This window comes from Eretmochelys imbricata, chromosome 2 (genome assembly GCF_965152235.1).
Source record: "Eretmochelys imbricata isolate rEreImb1 chromosome 2, rEreImb1.hap1, whole genome shotgun sequence".
Classification (NCBI taxonomy): domain Eukaryota; kingdom Metazoa; phylum Chordata; order Testudines; family Cheloniidae; genus Eretmochelys; species Eretmochelys imbricata.
The window spans coordinates 231,927,330-231,950,470 of record NC_135573.1 but is presented as its reverse complement, the minus strand read 5'-3'; the positions used below and the strand labels follow the sequence as shown (position 1 = coordinate 231,950,470).

Here is a 23,141-nt window from a genome sequence, read left to right as displayed (position 1 = left end):
GCTCCAGATCCTTATTTAATTGTCTTTCTGTTACTGACCTTACTGGCAATTAGAAGAGTGGGTTCATGGATGGAAGGATTAATCTTATTGGGACTAAAATAGACTTTCTAAGTGTTGACTAATTTGGAGGTGGGGGTACACTGAAGGATTAACTTCAGGGTTTAATCATATTCAGAATTCTCCACTGATGATAAAGAGGGTGATGATCGGCTATGCTGTGTTTTTGTTTTGCTTTTTTTGTTTGTTTTTAAGATTACCATCCTGTTTGCAGAACTGTTAATTAATAAAGAGCTGTCTTTCTGCTACTGGAAGTGATTTTTGTGTTAAAGATATATGCAGAAATGTATACCACTGGTGAAAGATCAATAGCTTTTTGGTCTCACAATTTTTAGTATATTTTCCACAGTGCACATGGTGGGAAAAAAAGAGAGAAAACAAGAAGGGAAGTAATTTTTACAGAAGAAAAACATCATTTTTATGGAAATTGATGGCTTTGATGCAAAATGGCAAAACTTACCTGAAAAATAATGAATTCTTGACGGAAAAAGTGCACAATATTAAACCATTTTTCCAGGATATGATTTTAGGTATAGAATAAGAAAGTGGAGTCTCCACACTGACCTCAGATTGAAAATCCAGAATGGTTAAACAAAATCCTCTACTTGGGTCTATTGAAGACATATGTGGCCAGAGGCATGAATCATAGAAATTTGATTTGGAAAAGATCTATTAGATCACCTCGTCCTTTCCCTGGGGACCAGCGTAGGCGTTATTCCTCACAATCTATTTTCACTTTAAACTATTTCTTTTAAAATTGTTTTTGAAAGCTTTGTTTCTAGTTTTTTACGTCACAATCATAGTTTCTAGCAATCAATCCTGGATGGTGCTAAGCACTCCTGTGTGGTACATGAGGGCACTCTGTGCCCTGTGAGACTGCACTGCATTATTGACAGTAAAGTTCATGATTATACATATGCACCAAAGAGAGTATGGATCCTTAAATATTTCATGTTACCTGGACATTGGTTGAGTTTTTTTGATTGTTTTACATATACAAAAACCAGCATTTGAGAGCAACATTTTGTATAGCTGTGATAATGAAACTTGAGTATGATACTGCACCAACATTTGAATTCATTTAAAAAAATTTTTTGCAGAGATTTTTTTCAAAAGATATATTTACTTACCTTTAATCCTTGTGAAGATTTATATATTAGTGGATATAATTGATAATCAAATAAAAATATGGCTCCAGTTTGATGTCAACTGATTAAAAATTATGAAGGGCATAGTGCAAATTGATGATTCTTTCTCTATTTTCTTTTTGCTGTTCCATAATATGAAAAAAGTCACTTGAAGTTAATTGCTGGTGTATTTGAAATAAAAGCAAATATTACTGCACATAATGTATAGTTTTCCTGTTTAAACATATTATCATAGGCAGGGCTGGTAGCACCATACATTGTTAAGGTTGGCTAACACTTCCCATGATAAGACCCTGGTTACAGATGCTTAATGAAGGAAATGTCCATAGGATTCCTGCCTTATCTACTGTATGTGTTGGAAGGTGTGTAAGGAATGAGGCAGGGTTTGCAGGAAGAGAAAGGATGGTTTCATGGTTGAGGCAGTTGAATGCTGCCCTGGAAGAACTGGATTCTATTCCTACCTCTGCCTTTGAGTTCCCACATAATGCTGAACAAGTCATTTAAACCAAACTTTTCACAAATGGTAGATAATTGTGTGTTCCTGGGTGCCAAACTTGAGACCCTGGGTCTGATTGCAGAAGTTCTGAGCAACCTGTCATAAATATAAAGGGAAGGGTAAACCCCTTTAAAATCCCTCCTGGCCAGAGGAAAAATCCTCTCACCTGTAAAGGGTTAAGAAGCTAGGATAACCTCGCTGGCACCTGACCAAAATGACCAATGAGGAGACAAAATACTTTCAAAAGCTGGGGGGAGGGAAAAACAAAGGGTGTGTCTGTGTGATGCTTTTGCCGGGGACAGAACAGAAATGGAGTCTTAGAACTTAGTAAGTAATCTAGCTAGATATGCGTTAGATTATGATTTCTTTAAATGGCTGAGAAATTAAGCTGTGCTGAATAGAATGAATATTCCTGTCTGTGTGTCTTTTTGTAAGTTAAGGTTTTGCCTAGAGGGATTCTCTATGTTTTGAATTTAATTACCCTGTAAAGTATTTACCATCCTAATTTTAAGAGGTAAAGATTCTCTTTATTGTTACTTCTTCTTTACTGTTTCTATTAAAATTTTTCTTGTAAGACCTGAATGTTTTTTTCATTGTTCTTAAGATACAAGGGTTTGGGTCTGTGGTCACCTATGCAAATTGGTGAGGATTTTTACCAAACCTTTCCCAGGAAATGGGGTGCAAGGGTTGGGAGGATTTGGGGGGAAAGACTTGTCCAAACAATGCTTTCCTAATAAATAAACCCAGATAAATGTTTGGTGGTGGCAGTGGAAGTCCAAGGGCAAAGGGTAAAATAGTTTGTACCCTGGGGAAGTTTTAACTTAAGCTGGTAAAAGTAAGCTTAGGAGGTTTTCATGCAGGTCCCCACATCTGTACCCTAGAGTTCAGAGTGAGGAAGGAACCTTGACACAACCAAAAAGTCAGTGGGAGCTGTGCTTGTATATAATATTCTTTTAACAGTTGCTTAGTTTTTGTGTGTCGAATGGGGACAAGAATGATGAACCCCATTATAAAGAGAGATTTGGAACATGAAACATGTTATATGAACCCCGATTTAACCTCCACTAAATTTTATTTTTAATTACAAAAGCATGTCTGAATGTAGTCAGTCTTTCATGCTTCTTGCGTGACATCTTTGTTGGCGATCTTCAGCAGAGGCTACTGGTATAAGGTTGAAATGGGCATTAAGATTGATGTTCTCACTCCTACAGTATATGTGATGGTGATGCCATCACAACCATAGGTGCCAACTCCATGGGTGCTCTGGGGCTAGAGCACCCACAGGGAAAAATTAGTGGGTATCCTGCACCCACCAGCAGCCAAGCTCCCCTCACCCCCTGCCCCACCTCCCCTCCCATCCCCCCCACAAGCGCACTGTGTCCCTGCTCCTCCGCCTACCTCCCAGCACTTCCCACTGCCAAACAGCTGTTTGGCGGCGCTTAGGACTTTCCAGGTGAGACGGGGGAGGAGTGGGGTTGTGGTGCGCTCAGGGGAGGAGGCGGAGAAGAAGTGGGGCAGGGCTTGGGGAAAGGGGAGGAATGGGGGCAGGGACTTTGGGGAAGGAGTGGAATGGGGGTGGGTCAGGGGCGGGGTCGAGCACCCCACCGGGAACAATGGAAGTCGGCACCTGTGATCACAGCAAAGATGAGGCACATGGGTGGAACAGTAGGGAAGCTTGCCCAACTGCTGCCCTGTTTTCTGTGGATAAAGAGAAGGCTTCACCCTCCAAGGCTATCAGCCAGTCACAAGTACTTAAAAAAATCTTAGTCTGTGATATTACTAGTAGTACGTTGTGAAAATAACTATTCTTCTGTATTTTCTATTCCTTAGGTTAAATACAAAAGAGACTTTGAAGAAAGCAAAGGAAGAGGGTTCAGCATTGTGACTGACACACCTGAATTACAAAGACTGAAAAGGACTCAGGAACAAATTAGTAACGTATGTGACTATCTCCTCAAGTGATAGCCGATCAGAGACATGGTACACATAAGAAAAGGCATGATTGTAGGTTTGTGATGTTTCTGATGGAGTCTGTGAGAGTGAAGAAAATGAATTTGATGACTGATTTGTGTGTCAGATTCTGAAATGTGTGTAACCTTATACCATACACTTACACAGCACATTGGCAAAGTGTGTTCACCTCTCCAGTTTCCATCAAAGGTGTTTGTAGTATTTGCTATACTACAAAGGTTATATGCATTTTGCTTTTGTATTTAACGTTATTGTTTGCAAATAAGATTTATATTGTTTGATATATATTCCTCTACAGGAGTTCTCAAAGTAAGCATAGCTTGCAAAATAAAATTCTAAAATAAAATAAGACACTGATATTTAATTTTAGAAGGAAAATACCAGGAAAATGGCATGTAGAGAAGAAAAGAGGTACAAATGCTAGCAATGGAAAAGCATTGTCATGCATTAACTTATATCAATATTAATGCTGAATAACACCTTTGACATGGAGTGGGATTTTCAAAAATGGAACTTATCCTCAAAAGCACTAGGGTGCTTTTGAAAATTCCACCCTAACTATTTGATATATTCATATATTCCTACATTGGACATTTAGCTGACTGCACAAAGATGGAGAATTGTTATATAACATAATATAAATGTCCAGTGAATATTATGTAGAATAAAATTCAACATTGCGTTTAGCTTTACCCAGCTTCAGTTCTAATGGGTATTCTGACTTTCAGAGCTAGGCGCTGTAAGCTATTTTTATACATTCTTTATTCTTTCCTTTGTTTTAGCCATAAAAAAAATAGTTGCACAAAACCAGAAAAGTGAAAAGTGGTGAAAAGTGTTTTCAGAAAGGGATCTTGACCTTTACCAACTTGCAAGAAAAATATTTATTGAGTGGAACGAAGGGTTTCTCTGCAGGCATGGGACCTTGTTGCTTAATTAACTGTACTGTCTGGCTCTTGCACCGAACACATTTGCATTTCTTTTCAGACCAAGAAATTTTGTTTTAGGTAAGAAATACTTTATTTCCTAGATTCCTTTTTCGATGCAGGGGAATAGGTGTAAAGCATGGATGTGCAACTCCTATCTTTCCATACCTGAAAAAGATGTCATATGTCAATAAAGATTTTTTTTCTTCTCTTGCTATATAAATGATATTTGGACTTGAAATCAAAGGACTTTATTAGAATTAATCTTGAAGGATAAATTAGAATAAAAAAATGTGGTAAATGAAGTTAAATTTCAATTATGCCTATCCTAAACACCTTTAGACTTATCATACTACTTTGTAGAAGGATGCTACATAAAACACAGTTTAAATCTAATTATTATTAGATTCTGTCTCACAGAGTAACTTCTGTGTTTAATAGTTTAGAAATGTACTTCACAGTTAGATTAAGGATCTCATTAAGATTTTAACTGTTTGAAAGGTAAGCTCTTTTATATTTTTTTAAAATTTTGTCACTTTTAATGTATAGCAAAATATAAAAATTATTAATAATCTTTTTTTTTTAATTTTTAGTTGTATATTGATTTTTCTCTTCCCTCCCCCCCATAACTACTGGACACTTCTCAAAGATTGTCTTTGAAATGAAATTGTAACAACTTCACTCCAGGGGTAAGTTAGCACTGTTATGTGCATATCTATCAATACCCATAATATTATATTCTCAATAGATGTAATACAGTAGAAACAGACATTTTAAAATATTTCCCTTTGTCTTGATATTAAGTCCTGCAGCACTCACAAAAATTCTCATAGTGCTCTGTCTCTTTTATAATGCATGAACGATTCTTTTGTGTTATAATGAAATATAACTGGAAAGGGGGAAAAACAATAGATGGGGGTTTAAAAAAAAGGGTTATAAAAGGAGTGCATAATACTGTTGTTCTTTTGTTAGCAGCAACCCAGACACTGAAGTGCCTAGATCAGACAAATACTAATGGAATGTGAGGCATGATTGGTATAGCACAGAGGTGGGTAAACCATGGCCCGTGAGACCGTCCTGCCCTGCCTTTGAGCTCCTGGCCGGGGAGGCTAGCCCCCTGCTGTCCCCCCTCCCCAGTAGTTACGACGCCGCGCAGGCAGCGCTCTGGGCGGCGGGGTTGTGCGCTCCTGCCAAGCAGAGTAGCAGTGTATCTAGCTCTGGCCAGACAGTGTGGCTGCCAGACATGCTGCTCTGAGCGGCATGGTAAGGGGGCAGGGAGTGGGGGTGGTGGTTGGTTAAGGGGCAGGAGGTCCTGGGGGGCAGTCAGGGGACAGGGAGCAGGGGGTGGTTGGATGGGGGCGGAGGTTCTGCAGGGGGGAGCAGTCAGGGAGAGGAACTGGGGGTTGGATAGGCATGAGGTCCTGGGGGGCCTGTCAGGGGGAAGGGCTGTGGATAGGGGTCGGGGGACTGGGAGCAGGGGGGTTGAATAGGGGGTGGGATCCTGGGGGTGGTTAGGGGACAAGGAACGGGGTGGGGGGTTGGATGGATCGGGAGTTCTGAGGGGGGCAGATAGGGGGTGAGGGCCAGGCTGTTTGGGGAGGCACAGCTTCCCTACCCGGTCATCCATACAGGTTTGCAACCCCAAGGTGGCCCTTGGGCCAAAAAGTTTGCCCACCCCTGGAATAGCAGGATCAGGATGAAGTTTCTCAGAAATGAGTGAAATTTGCTCTGTGTCTTCAGACCGTTGTGTGAATTAATGGCCCAATCCTGCAAGGTGTGCAGTATACTTCCCGACTTCAGTGGGACTGGAGCAGCCTTCACAAGGCACACAGCACCTTTGAGTATCAGGCCCCATAGCAACAAATGTAATAGCTTGTTAGTATCATGTTGGCATGACAGTCACAAACCAAGCATTCTAGTCTAGATTGATATAGGAAAATTAAATAAATTAAGTAGGTCTCTTAATGACAAGTTTCAGATATTTTGGGCAACCTTTTCATGGATGGATGAGCATTTTAAATTGCCTGTACATTTTCCAATTTGTATGGAGCGATTTAAGATGTCATAAATTCGTTTTGTTCAATATTTGAAACATAAAAATTCACATCCACTCTGCAGCAAAGGATGTCACTGATTTGTGGCATCAAATGGTCATATAATATGCACACAGAAATCTCAAATTGTGTGTGCAGTGAAATGCATTTATTTTGTTAGAGATCTGGGCCATTGTTTTTGTCCTTGTAAGCTGTGAGGGATAATTTCCAATATGCAGTCAAATATTCTCAAAATGAAAAACATTTAACTTGAAAGTCCAGTAACACTGGTGAATTTTATCAAGGAAAATGAGAAGGTAGCAAAATGGCCATAATAATTTTGCAAAGGCTCTATTTCTGCACATGCAGTTTTGAAGGGAGGGGAAGAAGCTGTGCATATAAATTTGAAAAGGGAATCACATAGCTAAAGAAAAAAATAGCAACACAATTTAATAAAATGTTAAGCAGCCTTAATGGGAATGGAGGACTCGCAACAACTTGCAGGAACTGGCCCTAGCTTAGTGCCATTAGTCTTATATCTCTAGAGATCAGGTTGGAACCTCATTTGTGTCATATATGAAATAAGTTGTTTGTTCTCAAATTAGTTCTTGGTAAATTCTTTCAAATTTAAAATCAAACAAACATCTCTACAGTTTGGTTAAATGGACAGTTTCTGTTAAGAAGAAGCCAGGAGCTGGATGGCAGGTTCCCACTGGCTTTGCTGGATAAGCATGATGGTGTATGGAATCTTGCATAGTGGATGCCTGCCTTGGATCAAGTTGGTACTACCTAATCTCGCTTCAGTATAAGCATTTGATCACTTTCTGGGCACTGAATTTAATTCATGTATGAACAGAAAAAGCACACATCTACTGCCTTCTTCGTCCAGAGATCTGGGAATATGTATTCATTTACTTATTTTATATATACATGGTATTCTCCTTCCTGACAATATGCAAGATGTTGGGGGAAAGAAGGATGGAGGTCATGTAAAAAAAAAAAAAGTGAGCTCTAAAAAATGGCTTTAATTTACCCTGCAAAAACTGAAAACGGAACAAATCAAAAAATAGCCTAATGTACCAAGAAGTAAATCAACACAGTCACTTTGCCCAGTTATATGAAAATAACATTTTAAACCTCAAATGATAATTGAATTCTGATGTGAATATTCAATTTCATTAGAAATAAATTTTGGTTTATAGTACATTGTTTTCATTTCAATGGAAATCTGGTAATATAAGCTCTCAAAAAACTGAGTGCATGAATTTGTATCATAAGAAGGGTAACTTTTTTTGTTTTGTCTCTGAGGCACATTTTTAAGTAGTAGGGGTCACAATCTACCCTCAACTATATCCATGCAACCCTACCGGAGTGTACCTGATGGCAAAACTTGCTCCTAAATATGAATGATCTAAATATCAATTTTCAGACAAAAGACCTACGGGATAAAGGAGGATTACTCTCTTAAATGTGACCCAAACGTGTCCTCACACAGTATCTAAAGGAAAAACTTCTGTTGCTGGCTTCTGTGTTTGTGCTATGAACATCTCGGAGTAGAGCTTGGCCCTAACTGTATGTTTGAGAAACATTTTCATATTTGGAACTTACTGGCACATTTGCTTGTCCTGTTTACTTGCTCTAATATAAACTGCACTTTCAAATTGCCAAAACAGATTGTAAGGAAAATTGGCAGGAGAAGTTGTTAACATCAAGCCCAGGAGCACCATTTGTAGGCTACAAGCTTAAAGCTTGAAGACTTTAGATTAAAAGGTGGTTAGTTGGTTAAAAAGGGGGAGAGGAATTGAATGAAAAGAAAGGAGCAAAACTGACAGGTTCATGAATGTCAACATTTCACACAACTAACTCAAGTGCTAGAGCAGAGATGGGCAAACTGCGGCTCGCTGGCCCGTCCTGTCCGGCCCTTGAGCCCCCGGCCCCTCCCCTGCTGTCCCCCCTCCCCTGCAGCCACGCCGCCATGTGGGCAGCTCTCTGGGTGGCGGGGTTGCGCGCTCCTGCCGAGGGGGCGGTTAGGGGACAAGGAGTGGGTGGGGGGGGTTGGATGGTCGGGAGTTCTGAGGGGGGCAGTCAGGGGACAAGAGGTGGGAGGGGGCAGATAGAGGGTGAGGGCCAGGCTGTTTGGGGAGGCACAGCCTTCCCTACCTGGCCCTCCATACAGTTTTGCAACCGCAATATGGCCCTCAGGCCAAAAAGTTTGCCCACCCCTGTGCTAGAGTAATCTGTGGTGTGCCAGTAAGTAGACAGGAAAGGCATGTTATATCACACAGAAAAAGAGTGAACATTTATTAAAGGTAAAATTGGATTTCACATTGCCTAACCAAGTGGCTGATATTTTTATCTGTTTTGTCTTCTCCTTCTAAACATGATAGTTTTAATCTGTCATCTGGAAGTCCTATGTTAAATTTAACCAGTGCCAACACGCATTTATATTTGTGTGCATAATTATAGTTGAGCCAGATGAAAAATGTAGTTGCTGACATCAAAAATATTCCATACACACTCACCAGTTTCTGAACTGCATGGAAATATTGGGCTCCATCTTGCAAGGTGGTGTTTGCCTTCAGGTCCCCTTGACACCACTAGCAATTAAGTGTGCTGAGCAACTCCGGGAACTGCTCATTATCTTGTTGGATTGAGCCCAGAGTGTACAAAACTTCAGTTAAAGTAAATTACATGTAACACATTTAATTATTTTCCTAACATTTTACATCAGTTTAGAGATTTAGAGGATAAAAGGGTCTTTCTTCCTGTTAATACACACACACTCTCTCTCTTTCTCTCTCTCTCTCTCTCAATCAGTCAGTCATGTCCAAACTCATCCCTTTTGGAGGTTTGTCTTTACATTAGACTTGGTTGTACTTAAGTCAGCAATAAACTGAAGCTCTGCGCTTTCTCCTGAGGCTATGGCTTATCTCAGTGAGAACCTTCGGATACTCAAACCTTATACTCTGGTGGTAGTGCTGATAGGATCCATATGACCTATCCCATCATAGTAAGAAGGCAGAAATTCTGCCTTCATCAGCAGGGTGCTGGCACATGATGTTGGAGTGACTCAGCAAAAAAGCCTATTACTCCTATCTGTGGCTGTGAATATTTATTGCAAACAGATTCCAAAAATTTGTAGAATGGGTAAAAAGAAAAATCTGGAAAGTGCCTGAACACACGATTGAGGACTGGAGATGCAGGGAAAAACACAATTTAAATAATATATGTTAAATAGAACATATTAAATAAGCATTTGGAAAACTTCAAGAATGTGTTTTAAAATGTATAAAATTCCAGTATATAAAACAAAGTTTTGATATATAGTCCGTCAAAAAACAAAAACCCATTGTAAAAAAACATTATTAAGGTTGCAACATTAAGCACACAAAAGTTAAGAAATGCAAGAATTAAGGCTGCCTGTGAAATCTTAATCCAGCCCCCTTCTATGTATTCATTGTGATATAGTCTTTAATTACATGAGTGCATACTCGTTTTTCCACAGTGCATAGCATGGCTGGTGTTTGCTGAATGAGGCAATAGTCAGTATTTCCTTTTATCCTCATCACTCAATGTGTGTCGCCATCCATTATTTGCTGCATACCATCCTAGTACAGCACTGAACAGAGAACTATTAATTCCCTCGTGGGCTTTTCTGTAGAGCTCTCATTGTCATATTTTAAATTCGTTGATGTCTGTAAATAACTCTTCACAACACCTCATGAGATGAGTGTATAATAATCTTCATTTTATACACAGGATTTAAGCCAAAATTGTAAAAAGTGTCAACTAATTTTGATTGATGTATCTGAGAATCCTTGGGCCTAATTTTTCAGAGTATTTATCATTATATAACAGTTTATATGTTCAAAGCACATCTCCCATTGACTTCTGTAGTAGTTGTGAGTGGTCAGTAGTTCTGCAGTTCAGGTTGGTTAATCAGAAAATTAACATTTAACAGTCATCTGTACAATTTTCAGTTTATGTGACTTGCCCAGCCCCATATGGGAATTCTGGGGCAGAGCCTTGGATACAATCCAGTCCTTCAGGGTGCCATTCAACAGCTTTTCTCACAAGTCCAATCTTTTTTCCCCTACAGCCCCTGCCTCATTCACCATAGGCCTGCCAGCTTCTGGAACAAATGAGGCAGGGGTCCTACAGCGAACAGTCTTCTTCACTACACAACCCCGATTCCTCCCCAAAGTAGGCCCATTCTGTGCTCTGAAGGAGATGGGAAAAGTATTATGTGATCATGTAATTAAAGACTGATACTAGAATATTGTGTACAATTCTAGTATCCACATTTTAAAAAGGATGTAGAAAAAATGAAGCAGGTACAGAAAAGAGCCACAAAAATGATTTGATTGTTCGAGAAAATACTTTGCAGTAAGATACTTAAAGTGCTCAATCTGTTTAGCTTATCAGAAAGAAGATGGAGAGGTGACTTACAGTGTATGAGTACCTTCACAGGAAGAAAATACAAGGTACTAATGGGTTCTTTAATTTAATGGAGAAAGGCATAACAAGAACTAATGGCTGGAAGCTGAAGACAGACAAATTCAAACAGGAAATAAGGAACAAATTTTTAAGTGAGGTTGATTACCACTTCTCTTGATAGTTTGTTCTAATGGTTAGATTCCCCATCTTCAGCTGTCTTCACTTCAAGACTATATGCCTTTCTGATTATGTTTTAGCCAAACACAATTCATGCTTTATTTTTATGCATAAAAATATGTTATTAGGATCAATACAGGGTAACTGGATGAAATATAAGGTTCTGTGACATACAGGAGGTCAGACTGGATGATCTAATGGTTTCTTCTGGTCTTAAATTCTATGAATATATGAATAAGACATGGATCATCAGCAGGGTTGGGATCTTTAGTTTCACCAGTTCTCTGCCACTTGAGCTAATACTGGTAGCAGTACTTGGCTGTTATTTTCTGTGTGGAAGGGATGGAGACACACACTTCGCTAGACAACAAAGGAATGTGAAGAATCAGGAATAATGTGTTCAATTCCAGGTTCTGCAGGGGAGTGTTCTCTAGTGATTACAGACACTTCCCAGCCCTGTCCCTCCAGCCTCCCACTTTCCCCCTTCCGTTTCACCTCCCCTTCCTGCCCACGTTTCCTCCCCTGCTGCTATTCCCTTGGCCCTTGCCCATTTCCTCCCTGCTCCTATCCTCCTCCCTCTGCTCCTCTCCCTGTCCAGCCTCCACTTTGCTTCTATTGTCCCACCTACCCCTGGGCTCCTGCCCCTCTCTCCTCCTCTTGTTCCTATCCTCTGCTCTGGTCTTTTGCTCTATCCATGCTCCCCCCACAGGCTCTTCTTCATCCACCTTGCCCCCACCTCCTGCCCCTTCCTCCCTGTCCTGCCTCTTACCCTTCTGTATTCAAGTCTGGTAGCTTCCTCCTTCCCCTTCATGCCACCTGGGTACCAGCAGAAGGAGCTTTGAGAACACAGGACAGGATATCTCTCTGCTCTCAGTTCCTTTGGTGCCACAGCAGCCCCCTGTGTTTGGAAGGAGCTATTGCATGAAAAGTACTGCTCAGCCCGTGCATCCCTGGATTGGCAACTGCTCAGTTGCTCTTTTGGGATGTTACGGGTATTCCATTCAACATATTGGAGCTGTGGTATTGGGAGGAGTGGGGAAGGATGACCATGCTCAGTAGAGATGGAATTGGGGAGCTTAATTGCCAAACCTTAGCAAATTGCTACTGAACTTGTGGAAACTGTTTTTTCAGAGGCTTAAAACTTTAAGCAAATTTTCATGGATGGCAAAAGGCACATCCCTACACCACAGTGACCCCCACTCAAAATTTAAACTCCCTGCTCCAAAACATGGAGATGCTAGACCTTCTCAATGATGCAGTTGCAAAAATTTTTTTTAACATGGGCAAAGGAATATATTTTCTCCTAACCTCATTCTTGGAAGCAGCTGCTCTGTTTTAGCTGAAACTTTAAAATTAAAAGCAAAATAAATCATCTTGAGGCAAACACCTGGTATGAAAAATGTCAGCTTGAGTAGGTTAAGTTTGGCAAAGTTATAAGTAATTGAAAATAGATTCTTATAATGGAAGGCGTTGAGCAGCCTTAACTGTAGCCATCACTATCTGTTCCATGTGTAATTATATTATACATACAAATTCAGATAAGCTCTCAAGTGAGAAAAAAATCTGTTGAAATTTGACAGATATTATACCTACATTTATATTGAACTGCTCTGCTGGTAAGCTAAAAATATGCAAGAGAAACTCCACATCAGCAAATGGTCTGAAATGAAAGTACTGTTTTGTCAGATAGAAGTACATTGTATCTTGAATAGGGGCTTTGGAAACTGACAGCAGACCTTTGAAGACTTTATTATTGTTGAAAGGTTCTCTTTGAACCTGTGAACAATGATAAGTGGCTTCCAAAAGAACCCTTACAATTCTGAGATCAGAGTTATCAAGGAAGATTTCTGGGCTTAGAGGAAATATTTTAAGTGAAGTGAAGGTCCAGAATTAGAATCAAGTATATATGGTACCGATGTTCAAGAACAGGCCTCAGGTATCTTACAAAGTGATAATTTTTAAATTACAGGCTCATTTATTAATTTAGCATATAGGGAATCATAGAATATCAGGGTTGGAAGGGACCTCAGGAGGTCATCTAGTCCAACCCCCTGTTCAAAGCAGGACCAATCCCCAGGACCAATCAGAATTTATTCTTTTGACTAGGTTAGAAAAGCTCTTCTTTCTCTATTTTTATAACAAATATTTTGTATTTTCTGTATATTTTGTATATGCTACATGGGTTTACATATAATTTCAGAAAGTCTTTTTATAAAGTTTTTAAAGGAGTCCGCTTCTAAGATTTAAAGATAGAGCATGAGTTATAATAAAATAAACATTGATGGGAAGTTGCCCGATTATCAAAAGTCATAGAACTTACTGTGTTAAAACATGTATCAAAGTTGTAGTTATCTTCTCTGATTCTGTTTTAAATAAGTAACGTTGACAGGATGACTGTAACATTGTTCATTATGACAGGTTTCAGAGTGACAGCCGTGTTAGTCTGTATTCGCAAAAAGAAAAAGAGTACTTGTGGCACCTTAGAGACTAATCAATTTATTTGAGCATGAGCTTTCGTGAGCTACAGCTCACTTTGAGCTGTAGCTCACGAAAGCTCATGCTCAAATAAATTGGTTAGTCTCTAAGGTGCCACAAGTACTCCTTTTCTTATTGTTCATTATGCTGACAATATGAAATTATGCTGTGTGATAGACATAAAACAAGCAGTCAAGAAGAATCCTCAAAGGCATGAATTTTCTATATTCTATAATTTGGTCAATATTCATGAGAAATGCATGCTAATTGTAAATTGGTTGCAAAACTGTAGAATTTAAGTGCAATTAGGTGAAATAGTCCAATTATTTGGATAGCAGCCGTAAATAAATAATTTTTCCTTAAAACATCTGAGCATTACAGAGAAGCAATTAAAATGTTTCTTTAGGATAGATTAGAGGAGTGGTACTTAAGTCCTAAGTCAGAGCCGTTACAGCATTATGTTCATTCCTGTCACTTTTATAACAAGTGATAAATCACTTAAACGAATCCCTATATTTGGGTTTGTGGGATGCTTTGCATGAGGAATCCTCTAATTCAGTAAGAAAGTTCTGCTTTTCAATGACCAAACTATTCAATCCTGTCTGGAGGGAAGGAGGAGGACCTGATTTTCTTCTTATGATTTAACAAAGTCATCTGGTTAGGAGGCAGAAAGGAAAAAGATTGAGCAAATAAGAGAGCAGTTCCCAAATCTCAAGAGGTATGGTACAATATTCATGTTGAATTGCAAGGCCAAAGCAAAGTTTATCACATGAGGAAACTATCTAGTAGTTTCTTGAATTACTAGTTTTCTATGTGGAAGACACAATCTCATGGATCTTTTCTTAATTTATAATTGTTTGTCTTGTCAACAAAGACATTTGTAATATGACGTAGAGCTGGGATGTGCACATATTTAATAGGAAGTTCAAATACTATATCCAGAGGCTAAAACTGGTACACAGACATGTAACTGCCAATTTAATGCACCTACTTATGTCCTCCTTTTTTGCCTTTGCAACTAAATAATGTTGCCATGGTATCTCATCTCTATGCTTCCCTAGGCTATACTTTGTAGAAGGAGCATTGCAATAACAGTTAGTTATAAAAACATTTGAAAAATTTTTCAGAATAACCACTTAAGTTACCAATTTGGGATTCTGACTAAAGAATTTGAAAGTCCGATTAAAGCTTTGCATTTAAAACATGGGCCTTTACTAGTTTTCACAACGTAAGAGGAAAGTGAACTTGGCAAATCTCTGTTACATAGCAGGAGCTAATAAATTATGTTAAATGTATTGCATTTGACTTTGTGTTACTAAGTTACTAAATCATGTCAGAAATCAGAAAGTTACTGAAAGCAGATATTTTTTTCTTTCAGTGGCTTTTCAGTACCTCACACTGTGAGGTAAATGAGGTAATTAATTTTACTGTTGTAAAATGAGGTTTTCAGCTAAATAATGAAATAAATATATTTTATGTAATAGACTTTTTCTCTTTATCTTTTAATAAAGAAAATATCTTTTAATAAAGAAATGAGGCCACATCTCTGATTTTAACCAATGAATACTTGTGAAGTGAGTGTTAATGAAGTTAAATTTTCAAAATGAGTAGAAATTAAGTGGCTTAAAAGTTAAAGCCCAGAGTTTAGGCTTTTTCAGGCATTCCTGTGTACCTTCTTACAATAAAAAGTTTACTTTTCGTTTTCCTGGATGGGTATGAGACTGTTCATATTTCCAACACTTCAGCCTTTAATTCTATCTTATTTCTAATGCTTTTGTGCTGTTTAGCAGTTGCTAGGATGGCATTTTAAGCAGTATACCTCCCGCTGAAGAACAAGATGCTCTGCTTCTTCTAAAGCCATCTCTAATCCTGATCCCTAATGATCTGAATGTCTCACCGCTATAATGCTTTCAGACTTCGCTTACCTTGAAGGCAGGGGTATTCGGTCATCTATGACACTCAGGGTTTTTTTTTTTTTCTTTTTTGCATGTTAGCACAAATGACTAAATTTCTTTAGCTTGTCAGTGGCTGCATTAGTTGTGACAAAGCCAACACTTTATTAAGTCAATGTGATTAAACTTGTTAACCGGCCTAATGTAAGGGGGGAGGTGGGGAAATTTGCATGTGACATTTCTGCTTGTGCCTACAAAGATGTCAGAGGATAAGAGTTTGCCCTTCCAATAAGCAGATTAGAATGAGACTACTACTATTTTCTAGCCCATTTTGCTCTCAGTATTATCTGAATTACTATAGAGGTATAGAAGTGTTTGTGTGCTTTTCTAAAAGGCTCTCTCTCCAGTCTATGCTAGCAACCCCAATATTTTTGTGAAAGCCTGAAATAGTTTGCAATTTGGTTTTGTTTTGGGTATTTTTGGTTTTTGTTTTTTTCTTGGGCTTTGTAGAAATAAGAGACAGATTCCACAGTGGAGAAATTGCTGTGAAAATGGTAAAATATGCTGGATCAAGTTGGTACACTCCTTTGACTGCTCATCATAATGTTTAGTTATGCATGGTAATATATAGCTAACAGGAACTGGAGGGATTGCTCAGCTCTGTTCCATATAAATTCTCAAGGTGTTAAGAGAGTGGGGTTATGCTGGCATTTCCTGTTTAAAGAGGACTTCAGCTACATTACACAGGATGTTTTCTGATGTTATGATAGTTGCCACTGGGTATGATTCATATCTAGAGAAGTTCTAGATGGTAGTGGTGTGGACTTTGCTGGAGATATTACTGAAGGGTTGAAATTCATTCCCTATTGGAGGAAAACAACAGCTAAACTTAATTTACAAGAGCAGTGAATGTTTAACCATATTTTACATCTCATAGTAAGTGACAAGTCAGCTATTTCAAGTGCATGCATAATGTTGCAGCCAGGGCACCATATACTCTGCAGCCTAGTGGGACCAAATTCTACAGCAAGAGCCATTAAATTTGGCAGTAGAGTTAATTTATTCTATCTCCATCAAATTCTTCACACCCATTCTCCCACACCTACAAAATACACAATTATGGATCATAACACAGAAAATTAGTCAATGATTATTCTCAACATCTTTTCCCCCATTATGCTTTCTTGGCAGCCTGTCTCCACACACCTCTGCTCCCACAATGTTGTCCAGGTGGCTGGCTCAAAACCTCCTTCCCCCCACCCCCATACATACCAAAAGAAGCGAGGAGTTTGTATGCAGTTCAGTGGCTCATTTTGCCCTTGTTCTGCTGAGCTCATCCTTCCCAGCTCACTAGGAGGCACTTTTGTCTCTTCCTGCTCTCCTTGACTGCAGGCTGAAGTCTAACTTGGTCTCCCTGAATCCCTGATGTCTGGCTACATGGGACAATGCAGGGAGAGTGCCCATAGTCCAGTTAACTGCCCTTGTGGAGAAAGCTGGAGAACAAGTGCCAGAAGGGCAGAGAGGCCAAAAACAAAACATTGGGTGTCTGGCCGCAGCAAAATGGACAATTCCATGACAGAATGCTGAATTCCATCACATTTTGGAAAAATACCAGATTGTATGACCACAGAATTGCGGAGTCCCTAATATTATGACCGAGATTAATGGGCTAGTTCATACCTCTTAGAACTATTATTTCAGGTTCTCTGCAGACTTAGGCTACTCTACACTGAGAGCGAGGGGTCTGGTTTTCCAGCTTGCGTACACATACTCGTGCTAGCTCTCATTAACCTAGCATAGGTTTAAATAGTAGTGTAGCTACAGTACTATGGGTGTGACTGTACTTGGCATGACTAAACCGTGTCTCCACAGCTGCCCTCCGTGCTACCATGGCTGCATTGCTATTAGCTCGATAAGAACTAGCGCAAGTATGTGTATGGGGAATCACACCTTTATCTCATAGTGTAGACATAGCCTTAAGCAAATTTTATTTTGCAAACAGTCCACATTTCCAAGGTTACCTTTGCATTCATAAAGTCTAGATACATAATTTTTGTTGAGATGAAAACTGAGATTTTGGAGCACAATTCTGTGGCAAATTGCATAGCCATAGAATTGAAGAATACACAGTGCTGCATGATCTAGCTTCATCGGCATCCAGCCAAGAAGCATTTAAGGTGTTGGTTTTGATCTATGAAATTTTAAATAGCTTTGGAACTACCACCTCACTACCCATCTGATCATGCCACAGCTAGGAGGTGTTTCGGCTTAAGGTCCCTTAGGCCACGTCTACACTAGAAAAGATTTGCCAGGATAACTTTATTGGTATAGATATACTGGCAAACCCTCCTAGCGTAGACACAGGTTTTTCCAGTATAGCTTATAACAGTTCCGCAAATGGAGGAAGCTATACTGGTGAAAGCACTTTTTTGCTGGTATAGCTGATCTACACTAGGGCTTTTGTTGAAATAAAAATGCCCCCCCCCCCCGCCCAAATCCAAACCAAAAAAGACACCCAACCCTCCCTACCCTACAAGCTATGTTATTATACCAGCAAAAGTTTCTGCTGTAGAAATGGCCTTTGTTTAGGAGAGGGAGCATTTAACAGCTTGTCCTCTTGATGGCCTCTCAACTTTGGAGTTCACTTTCTCACTTTGGTCCAAAATAGCCTGAATTTGTTGACCTTTAGGGTACACTACACAGGTGCTGGCTTCCTCCAGGCCCTGGGGGTACCCCACGCTGCCTCCCACTCCATCCCAGGACCTGCCACCATCCCACTCTTTCTCCCAAACCCCCACCCTGCCTCTTCCTGCGCCTGTTTCATCCCTACCCCACCTGTTCCCACTGAGTTCCGCCCCCTCCCCTGAGCGGGCCCCATCCCTGCTCCCCTCCAGCACACCACAGAACAGCTGATTGCAGCAGGTGGGAGGCACTGGGAGGCAAGGGGAGGAGTTGATCGGCAGAGCCGCTGGCGGACAGGAGGCTATGGGAGGGGGAAAGAAGGGGAGCTGGCTGCTTTTTTTTTCCATGGGTGCTCCAGCCCTGGATCACCCATGGAGTCGGTGCCTATGGTACACTACAAAGCCTATCTTTTTGGGGCAGATATCTAGGGTGTGCAGTAGTTTGTAGGGGCAGAGTTATGTGTTTGGGTTTAAGACTCCTGCAGAATGGAAAACAAATTAACCTCTGTTGGAGAAATAAGGTGAATTTGCTAAGTAAAGTTAAACATCACTATGAACCAATTACCACAGAATACCCTACCGTTTTTACAAAATTCTTTAAAAGTTGTAACAGTGAGTACCTGTGGATATATCAGTGCATTCTGTAACTTTTCCGCTTAAACTTTCGTTTTAGTGACATAATACAATAGTCAAACCTACATATTAGCTGAGTAATTTCATAATTTATTAGATAATTTATTAATGCTGTAATTCAAGATGAATCCTGACAAGTTGAAATCTTATTTATATGTAATATTTATATTATAGTTATTTATAACTATATATAGAAATTATATATATCAATAACAATAATATAAATATTAATTTGTTATTGAGTTATTGTTGTATTGGGCACTGTCCAAATATATATGAAACTCATTGTCCAGCTGTACCGAAAGAAGGACAGGAGACATTTGATATGCATTTAATCAGGCTGCAACTTTATTATTAGATGTCTGGGACTACCCGGTGGATAAAAGTGTACAGTGCAGGCAAATCTATGTTCATTTAAATAACTACCTGGGGCTTCCATCAGTCCCCCTTCATTTTTCATACACCCCCCCGCCTTGTGGAAGGGTTAAAGTGGACCATAAGAAAGGGGTGGGTGGCTCCCTGCCATACCAACTATGGGAGCCCCAAACTCCATGCCCTGTTCCATTAACCAGCACCTCCTTTTCAAGTCCATTACCAGGCCATTTGTCTGATCATTGGATGCCTTCCTCATGGAATACCTGCACTGGACATCCGCTCCACACTCACAAAGTAAGTTGCGACATATAGCCTGACCACTTTTATCCTTACCATAATAGGTCCTCCCTGATACCCACTGTAGGGAAAGATGTAAAAACTCGATTCCACCAAAGCTAATGTGGTGATGAGAGAAAATTCCTTCCCAGTCCCCTACAAAGGGAGCGATTAGTGCAATACCCACAGCAGGTCCTAACCCAACCTGATAGTTGCATCTTGAGGAGAGGGAGGGTGGGTGCTGCCTTGCCTGCTGCATGGAGAAAGGGTTCCAGTGCCCAGCATTGCCCTTTTAAAGCCTTCCACCCTTACATTCCAAGGGGGTGAGTCAGCGCCACAAAGCTGACCACCACCCACCTTTTTGCAGCAGTTTCCGACCTCCTTACAGTGACTGAGTTATAGCTGTATAGCTATCCAAACATATATGAGACTCACTCTCTAACTCAGAGTCCTTCATATTTACTTGGCTAAATATATTGCTGTAATAGATTACTTAAAGCGGAGAAATTAACATGTTATGTTAATTAACATGAATGTTTTCCTTCCAAACCTGTTGTTGGTAACCATCCTTCTGTTGGAGAAGAACTTCATGTGTTGGCTGGCTGACAGAATTGCTACTTCTGTATGAGCTACTTGTGTTTTTGCACAGAAAGACATGAGGAGCTAAGAATGCTCCCAATCCCAGTCCCAGTACAGAATTAAGATGGAGTTTTTTGCAGATGAATACTCCACACAGTAGAGAATTCTACCACCACTCAGTTGTCAGGTTGACCCCAGTTAGCCCACTTTAAGGTTTTCAATGTTACCATAATTAAGCACAGTGGTAAATGAAGAATACATTTTTGTCTGTCTTCATAGTTTTTAAATTGTGCATGACAGTCTTACAGATCTTTATGTGCTCGTGTCTTTGGTTCACTCAACGTGAACTAAATTTTGCCTTTTCCCTCTTTTTTTCTTTGCGACTCAGAGCCCAGGATTGCTTATGTGAGACCCAGAAATCTGGTGCAGGCACCAGTCAACATAATTTACTACTGAGCAGGGCTGGTATGTGATCATTTATTTAAAGTGTCAGCATGTTCTTTAATGTAGAGTGGATGCTGTAATGGATCACAGCTATTTTATAGCAGTTACTGTGGCCCTGGTTTGAAGCTTCGTCAGCAGATTGTGAAAGTGTTATCCAAAACAGGGAGATGAGCAGAAATGATTAGGAAAGATGATATTCAGAATAAGTTAGTTCTTACTTCATTTCATAGTGCTGTCATATCTAGGGGGGAAAAAGCCAAACATCATTTCTTTGGGGTACATTTTAAAAAAATATGCCTATTATTTAATAGGACTTTGCAGCAAACAACTTAGCAAATTTAGGGTTTTTCACTTCATGTTTACTGCACAGGTATGGTACTATCTAGTCGTCATTGATTAAACTGTTTGTTTTACATTTTTCTTCAGTTAAGTATATTTGGTATGTTAAGCTAATTTGGGCTTAATCCTGTAGTCAAATATCTAATTTGGAAGATCCTGTCTGTGTAAGGGTTGCAGCAAGCTACGGAACTGTCTGGAAAATAAGTGATAATGTTATATAGATTTCAGTTGTCTAGGCAACACTTAACACATGTTCCAATATGCCACATACATGGGAGGTGCATATAAGAGGCTTTGGGAGGCTGAGCTTTCCCAAAATAAAATAGGCTGGTCATGCAGTGGGAAAATGCTGGATGCGGCGTGGGTCACCTCCCTTTGGAGGCCCTACGCCTTTGTGCCTGGTACAGGAGTGCCAAAAGCTCCCTAGAAGTGGGGGCCATTGGCACCTGTACCATGGCTCAACTCTGAGGCCCCGCACCCATTCAGCCTCTTCCCCCGAGGCCCTGTCCTTGCTCCACCTCTTCCCCTGAGGCCCGTGTTTGGGGGGGCTGCACAGAATGAGGGAGAGTGGGGGGGGGCTGAGCATTTTTGGGGCCCTGCACAGAATGGGGAGGCTGGGTGAGTTTGGGGGGGTTACTCAGAATGGGGAGCTGGGTGTGTTTGGGGGGCTGCATAGAAGGGGGGAGCTGGGCATGCTTGGGACACGTTGGCCACAACCCCCATGCAGTGCGAGCCCAAAAAGCTAGACTGTTTTTCCTCATACAGCGCTGGGGGGGAGGTAGGTTGCCCAGTGAGGGGGCAGGGAGAATGGCAGCCTTTGTTCTGTGCCTTAGGGCAGTGCCCACTCAGCCCAGCATAACTGTCGGATGGGTGCCTGCCAGGCTGGTGGGGGCTGAATTCCCGGTGGGTCAGGGCCAGGAAGCTGGGCTGCACTTCCCCAGGCCAGACTTTGCAGGGAAATAAATTGGAGTGGGCAGAAGGGAGGATCACAGAATATCGTACCCTTTTTTTCTGCCTTAAGGCCTGGGCCTTGGGAGGAAGAGGCAGAGTGGGGGTGGAGTCAACCATAACTGTGGATTTATCATCATTTTCAAAGGAAGTTTTGCATGATAGTTTGGTGTACATCTGAGATGGTTAATCCACAGTTCATCCCAGTTTTCAAATTATTTCGACCGCTATGTCTTTTGGTAATCAATTATAAATAGCAGCGTACAGTCAGGGTCCAGTAGTATGGCATATAGATATAAGGAAATGTCTTCCTCCTTCCACTAAAAGGACTGATTGTCCTTTCTAGAGTTGAAATAGTCAAAATAGTCACTGCTGGACTAAGTCTGAATTGAGATTTCCATTTATTATTGGTACTAATGGAAGGTTCTGCATTGGAGTAATAATACCTTTTACATCACAAATTAAAATGCATCCTTCTCTATTGTGCAGGATTATCACAGGGTCTGCACAGGCTTCCACCTCCTCATGCCTGTGCCCTGTGTTGGCTGGCCAAATAAAGAATCCCAACACCTTTGGTGCTTCACCCTTGTGTCTTTATTTACAGTGCAACCGCGTAGCCCCTTTTATTCCCCCAACAGCTATCCCCATTCAGACCCTTCCCAGAGTCTCCTGGTCCGTGAGGCTCCTTGCCTTTGGTGAGGAGACAGAGCTGTAAGCCTCCTATCCCCTCCCAGGCTAGCCTCCTGACTGAACTTTCTCCAGGGCTTTTTTCACCCTTCTCTTTCTCAGCCCAGCTGCTGCTACTTAGCTCAAGTCATTGCTGTGAGCCGGCCCTCTTTAGGGCCTGTAGCTGGGCCCCTGCACCTGGCTTCCCTACCAGAAAGCAGGGCTTAGCCAGCATTTTGGCAGGGCATTCAAGGGGTTTTACCCCTGCCCTGCCACAGGGATATATGATGATTAGAGTTTATCTAAGTCATTTTCATTTTTTCTTCTCAAACAGGAGTTTCAGACACAAATCCAGAAAGTGGTTCAGTAATCAGATGGTACCAAGTATGTCACAGTTCTGTGTGGTTCCTTTCATGTCATAATTTTATAACTGAAGTGTACATCAAAATTAAGTGAACTACTAGAACATTTTGTTTGTTCAATAGTGGTAACAAAATCAAAGGTACCTTATGTTGCAAAGCTAGGCACTGATGAGCCAAGTAAAGAATCATAACATCGAAGGCTCATTGTGACTCCATGAAAGAAAATGAA

General features: G+C 40.5%; 1 protein-coding gene across 3 annotated transcripts in view; it reads left to right on the top strand.

The window, feature by feature from the left end:
• The window catches only part of LOC144260728 (LIM zinc-binding domain-containing Nebulette), a 408,056-nt gene that overhangs the window by 207,640 nt on the left and 177,275 nt on the right, over positions 1 to 23,141 (top strand). For all 3 annotated transcript variants that reach the window (XM_077809449.1, XM_077809448.1, XM_077809447.1), the window contains exon 4: positions 3,532 to 3,639. In XM_077809449.1, coding sequence (XP_077665575.1) covers positions 3,532 to 3,639 — 108 coding nt within the window. The remainder of the gene's footprint in view (positions 1 to 3,531; positions 3,640 to 23,141) is intronic.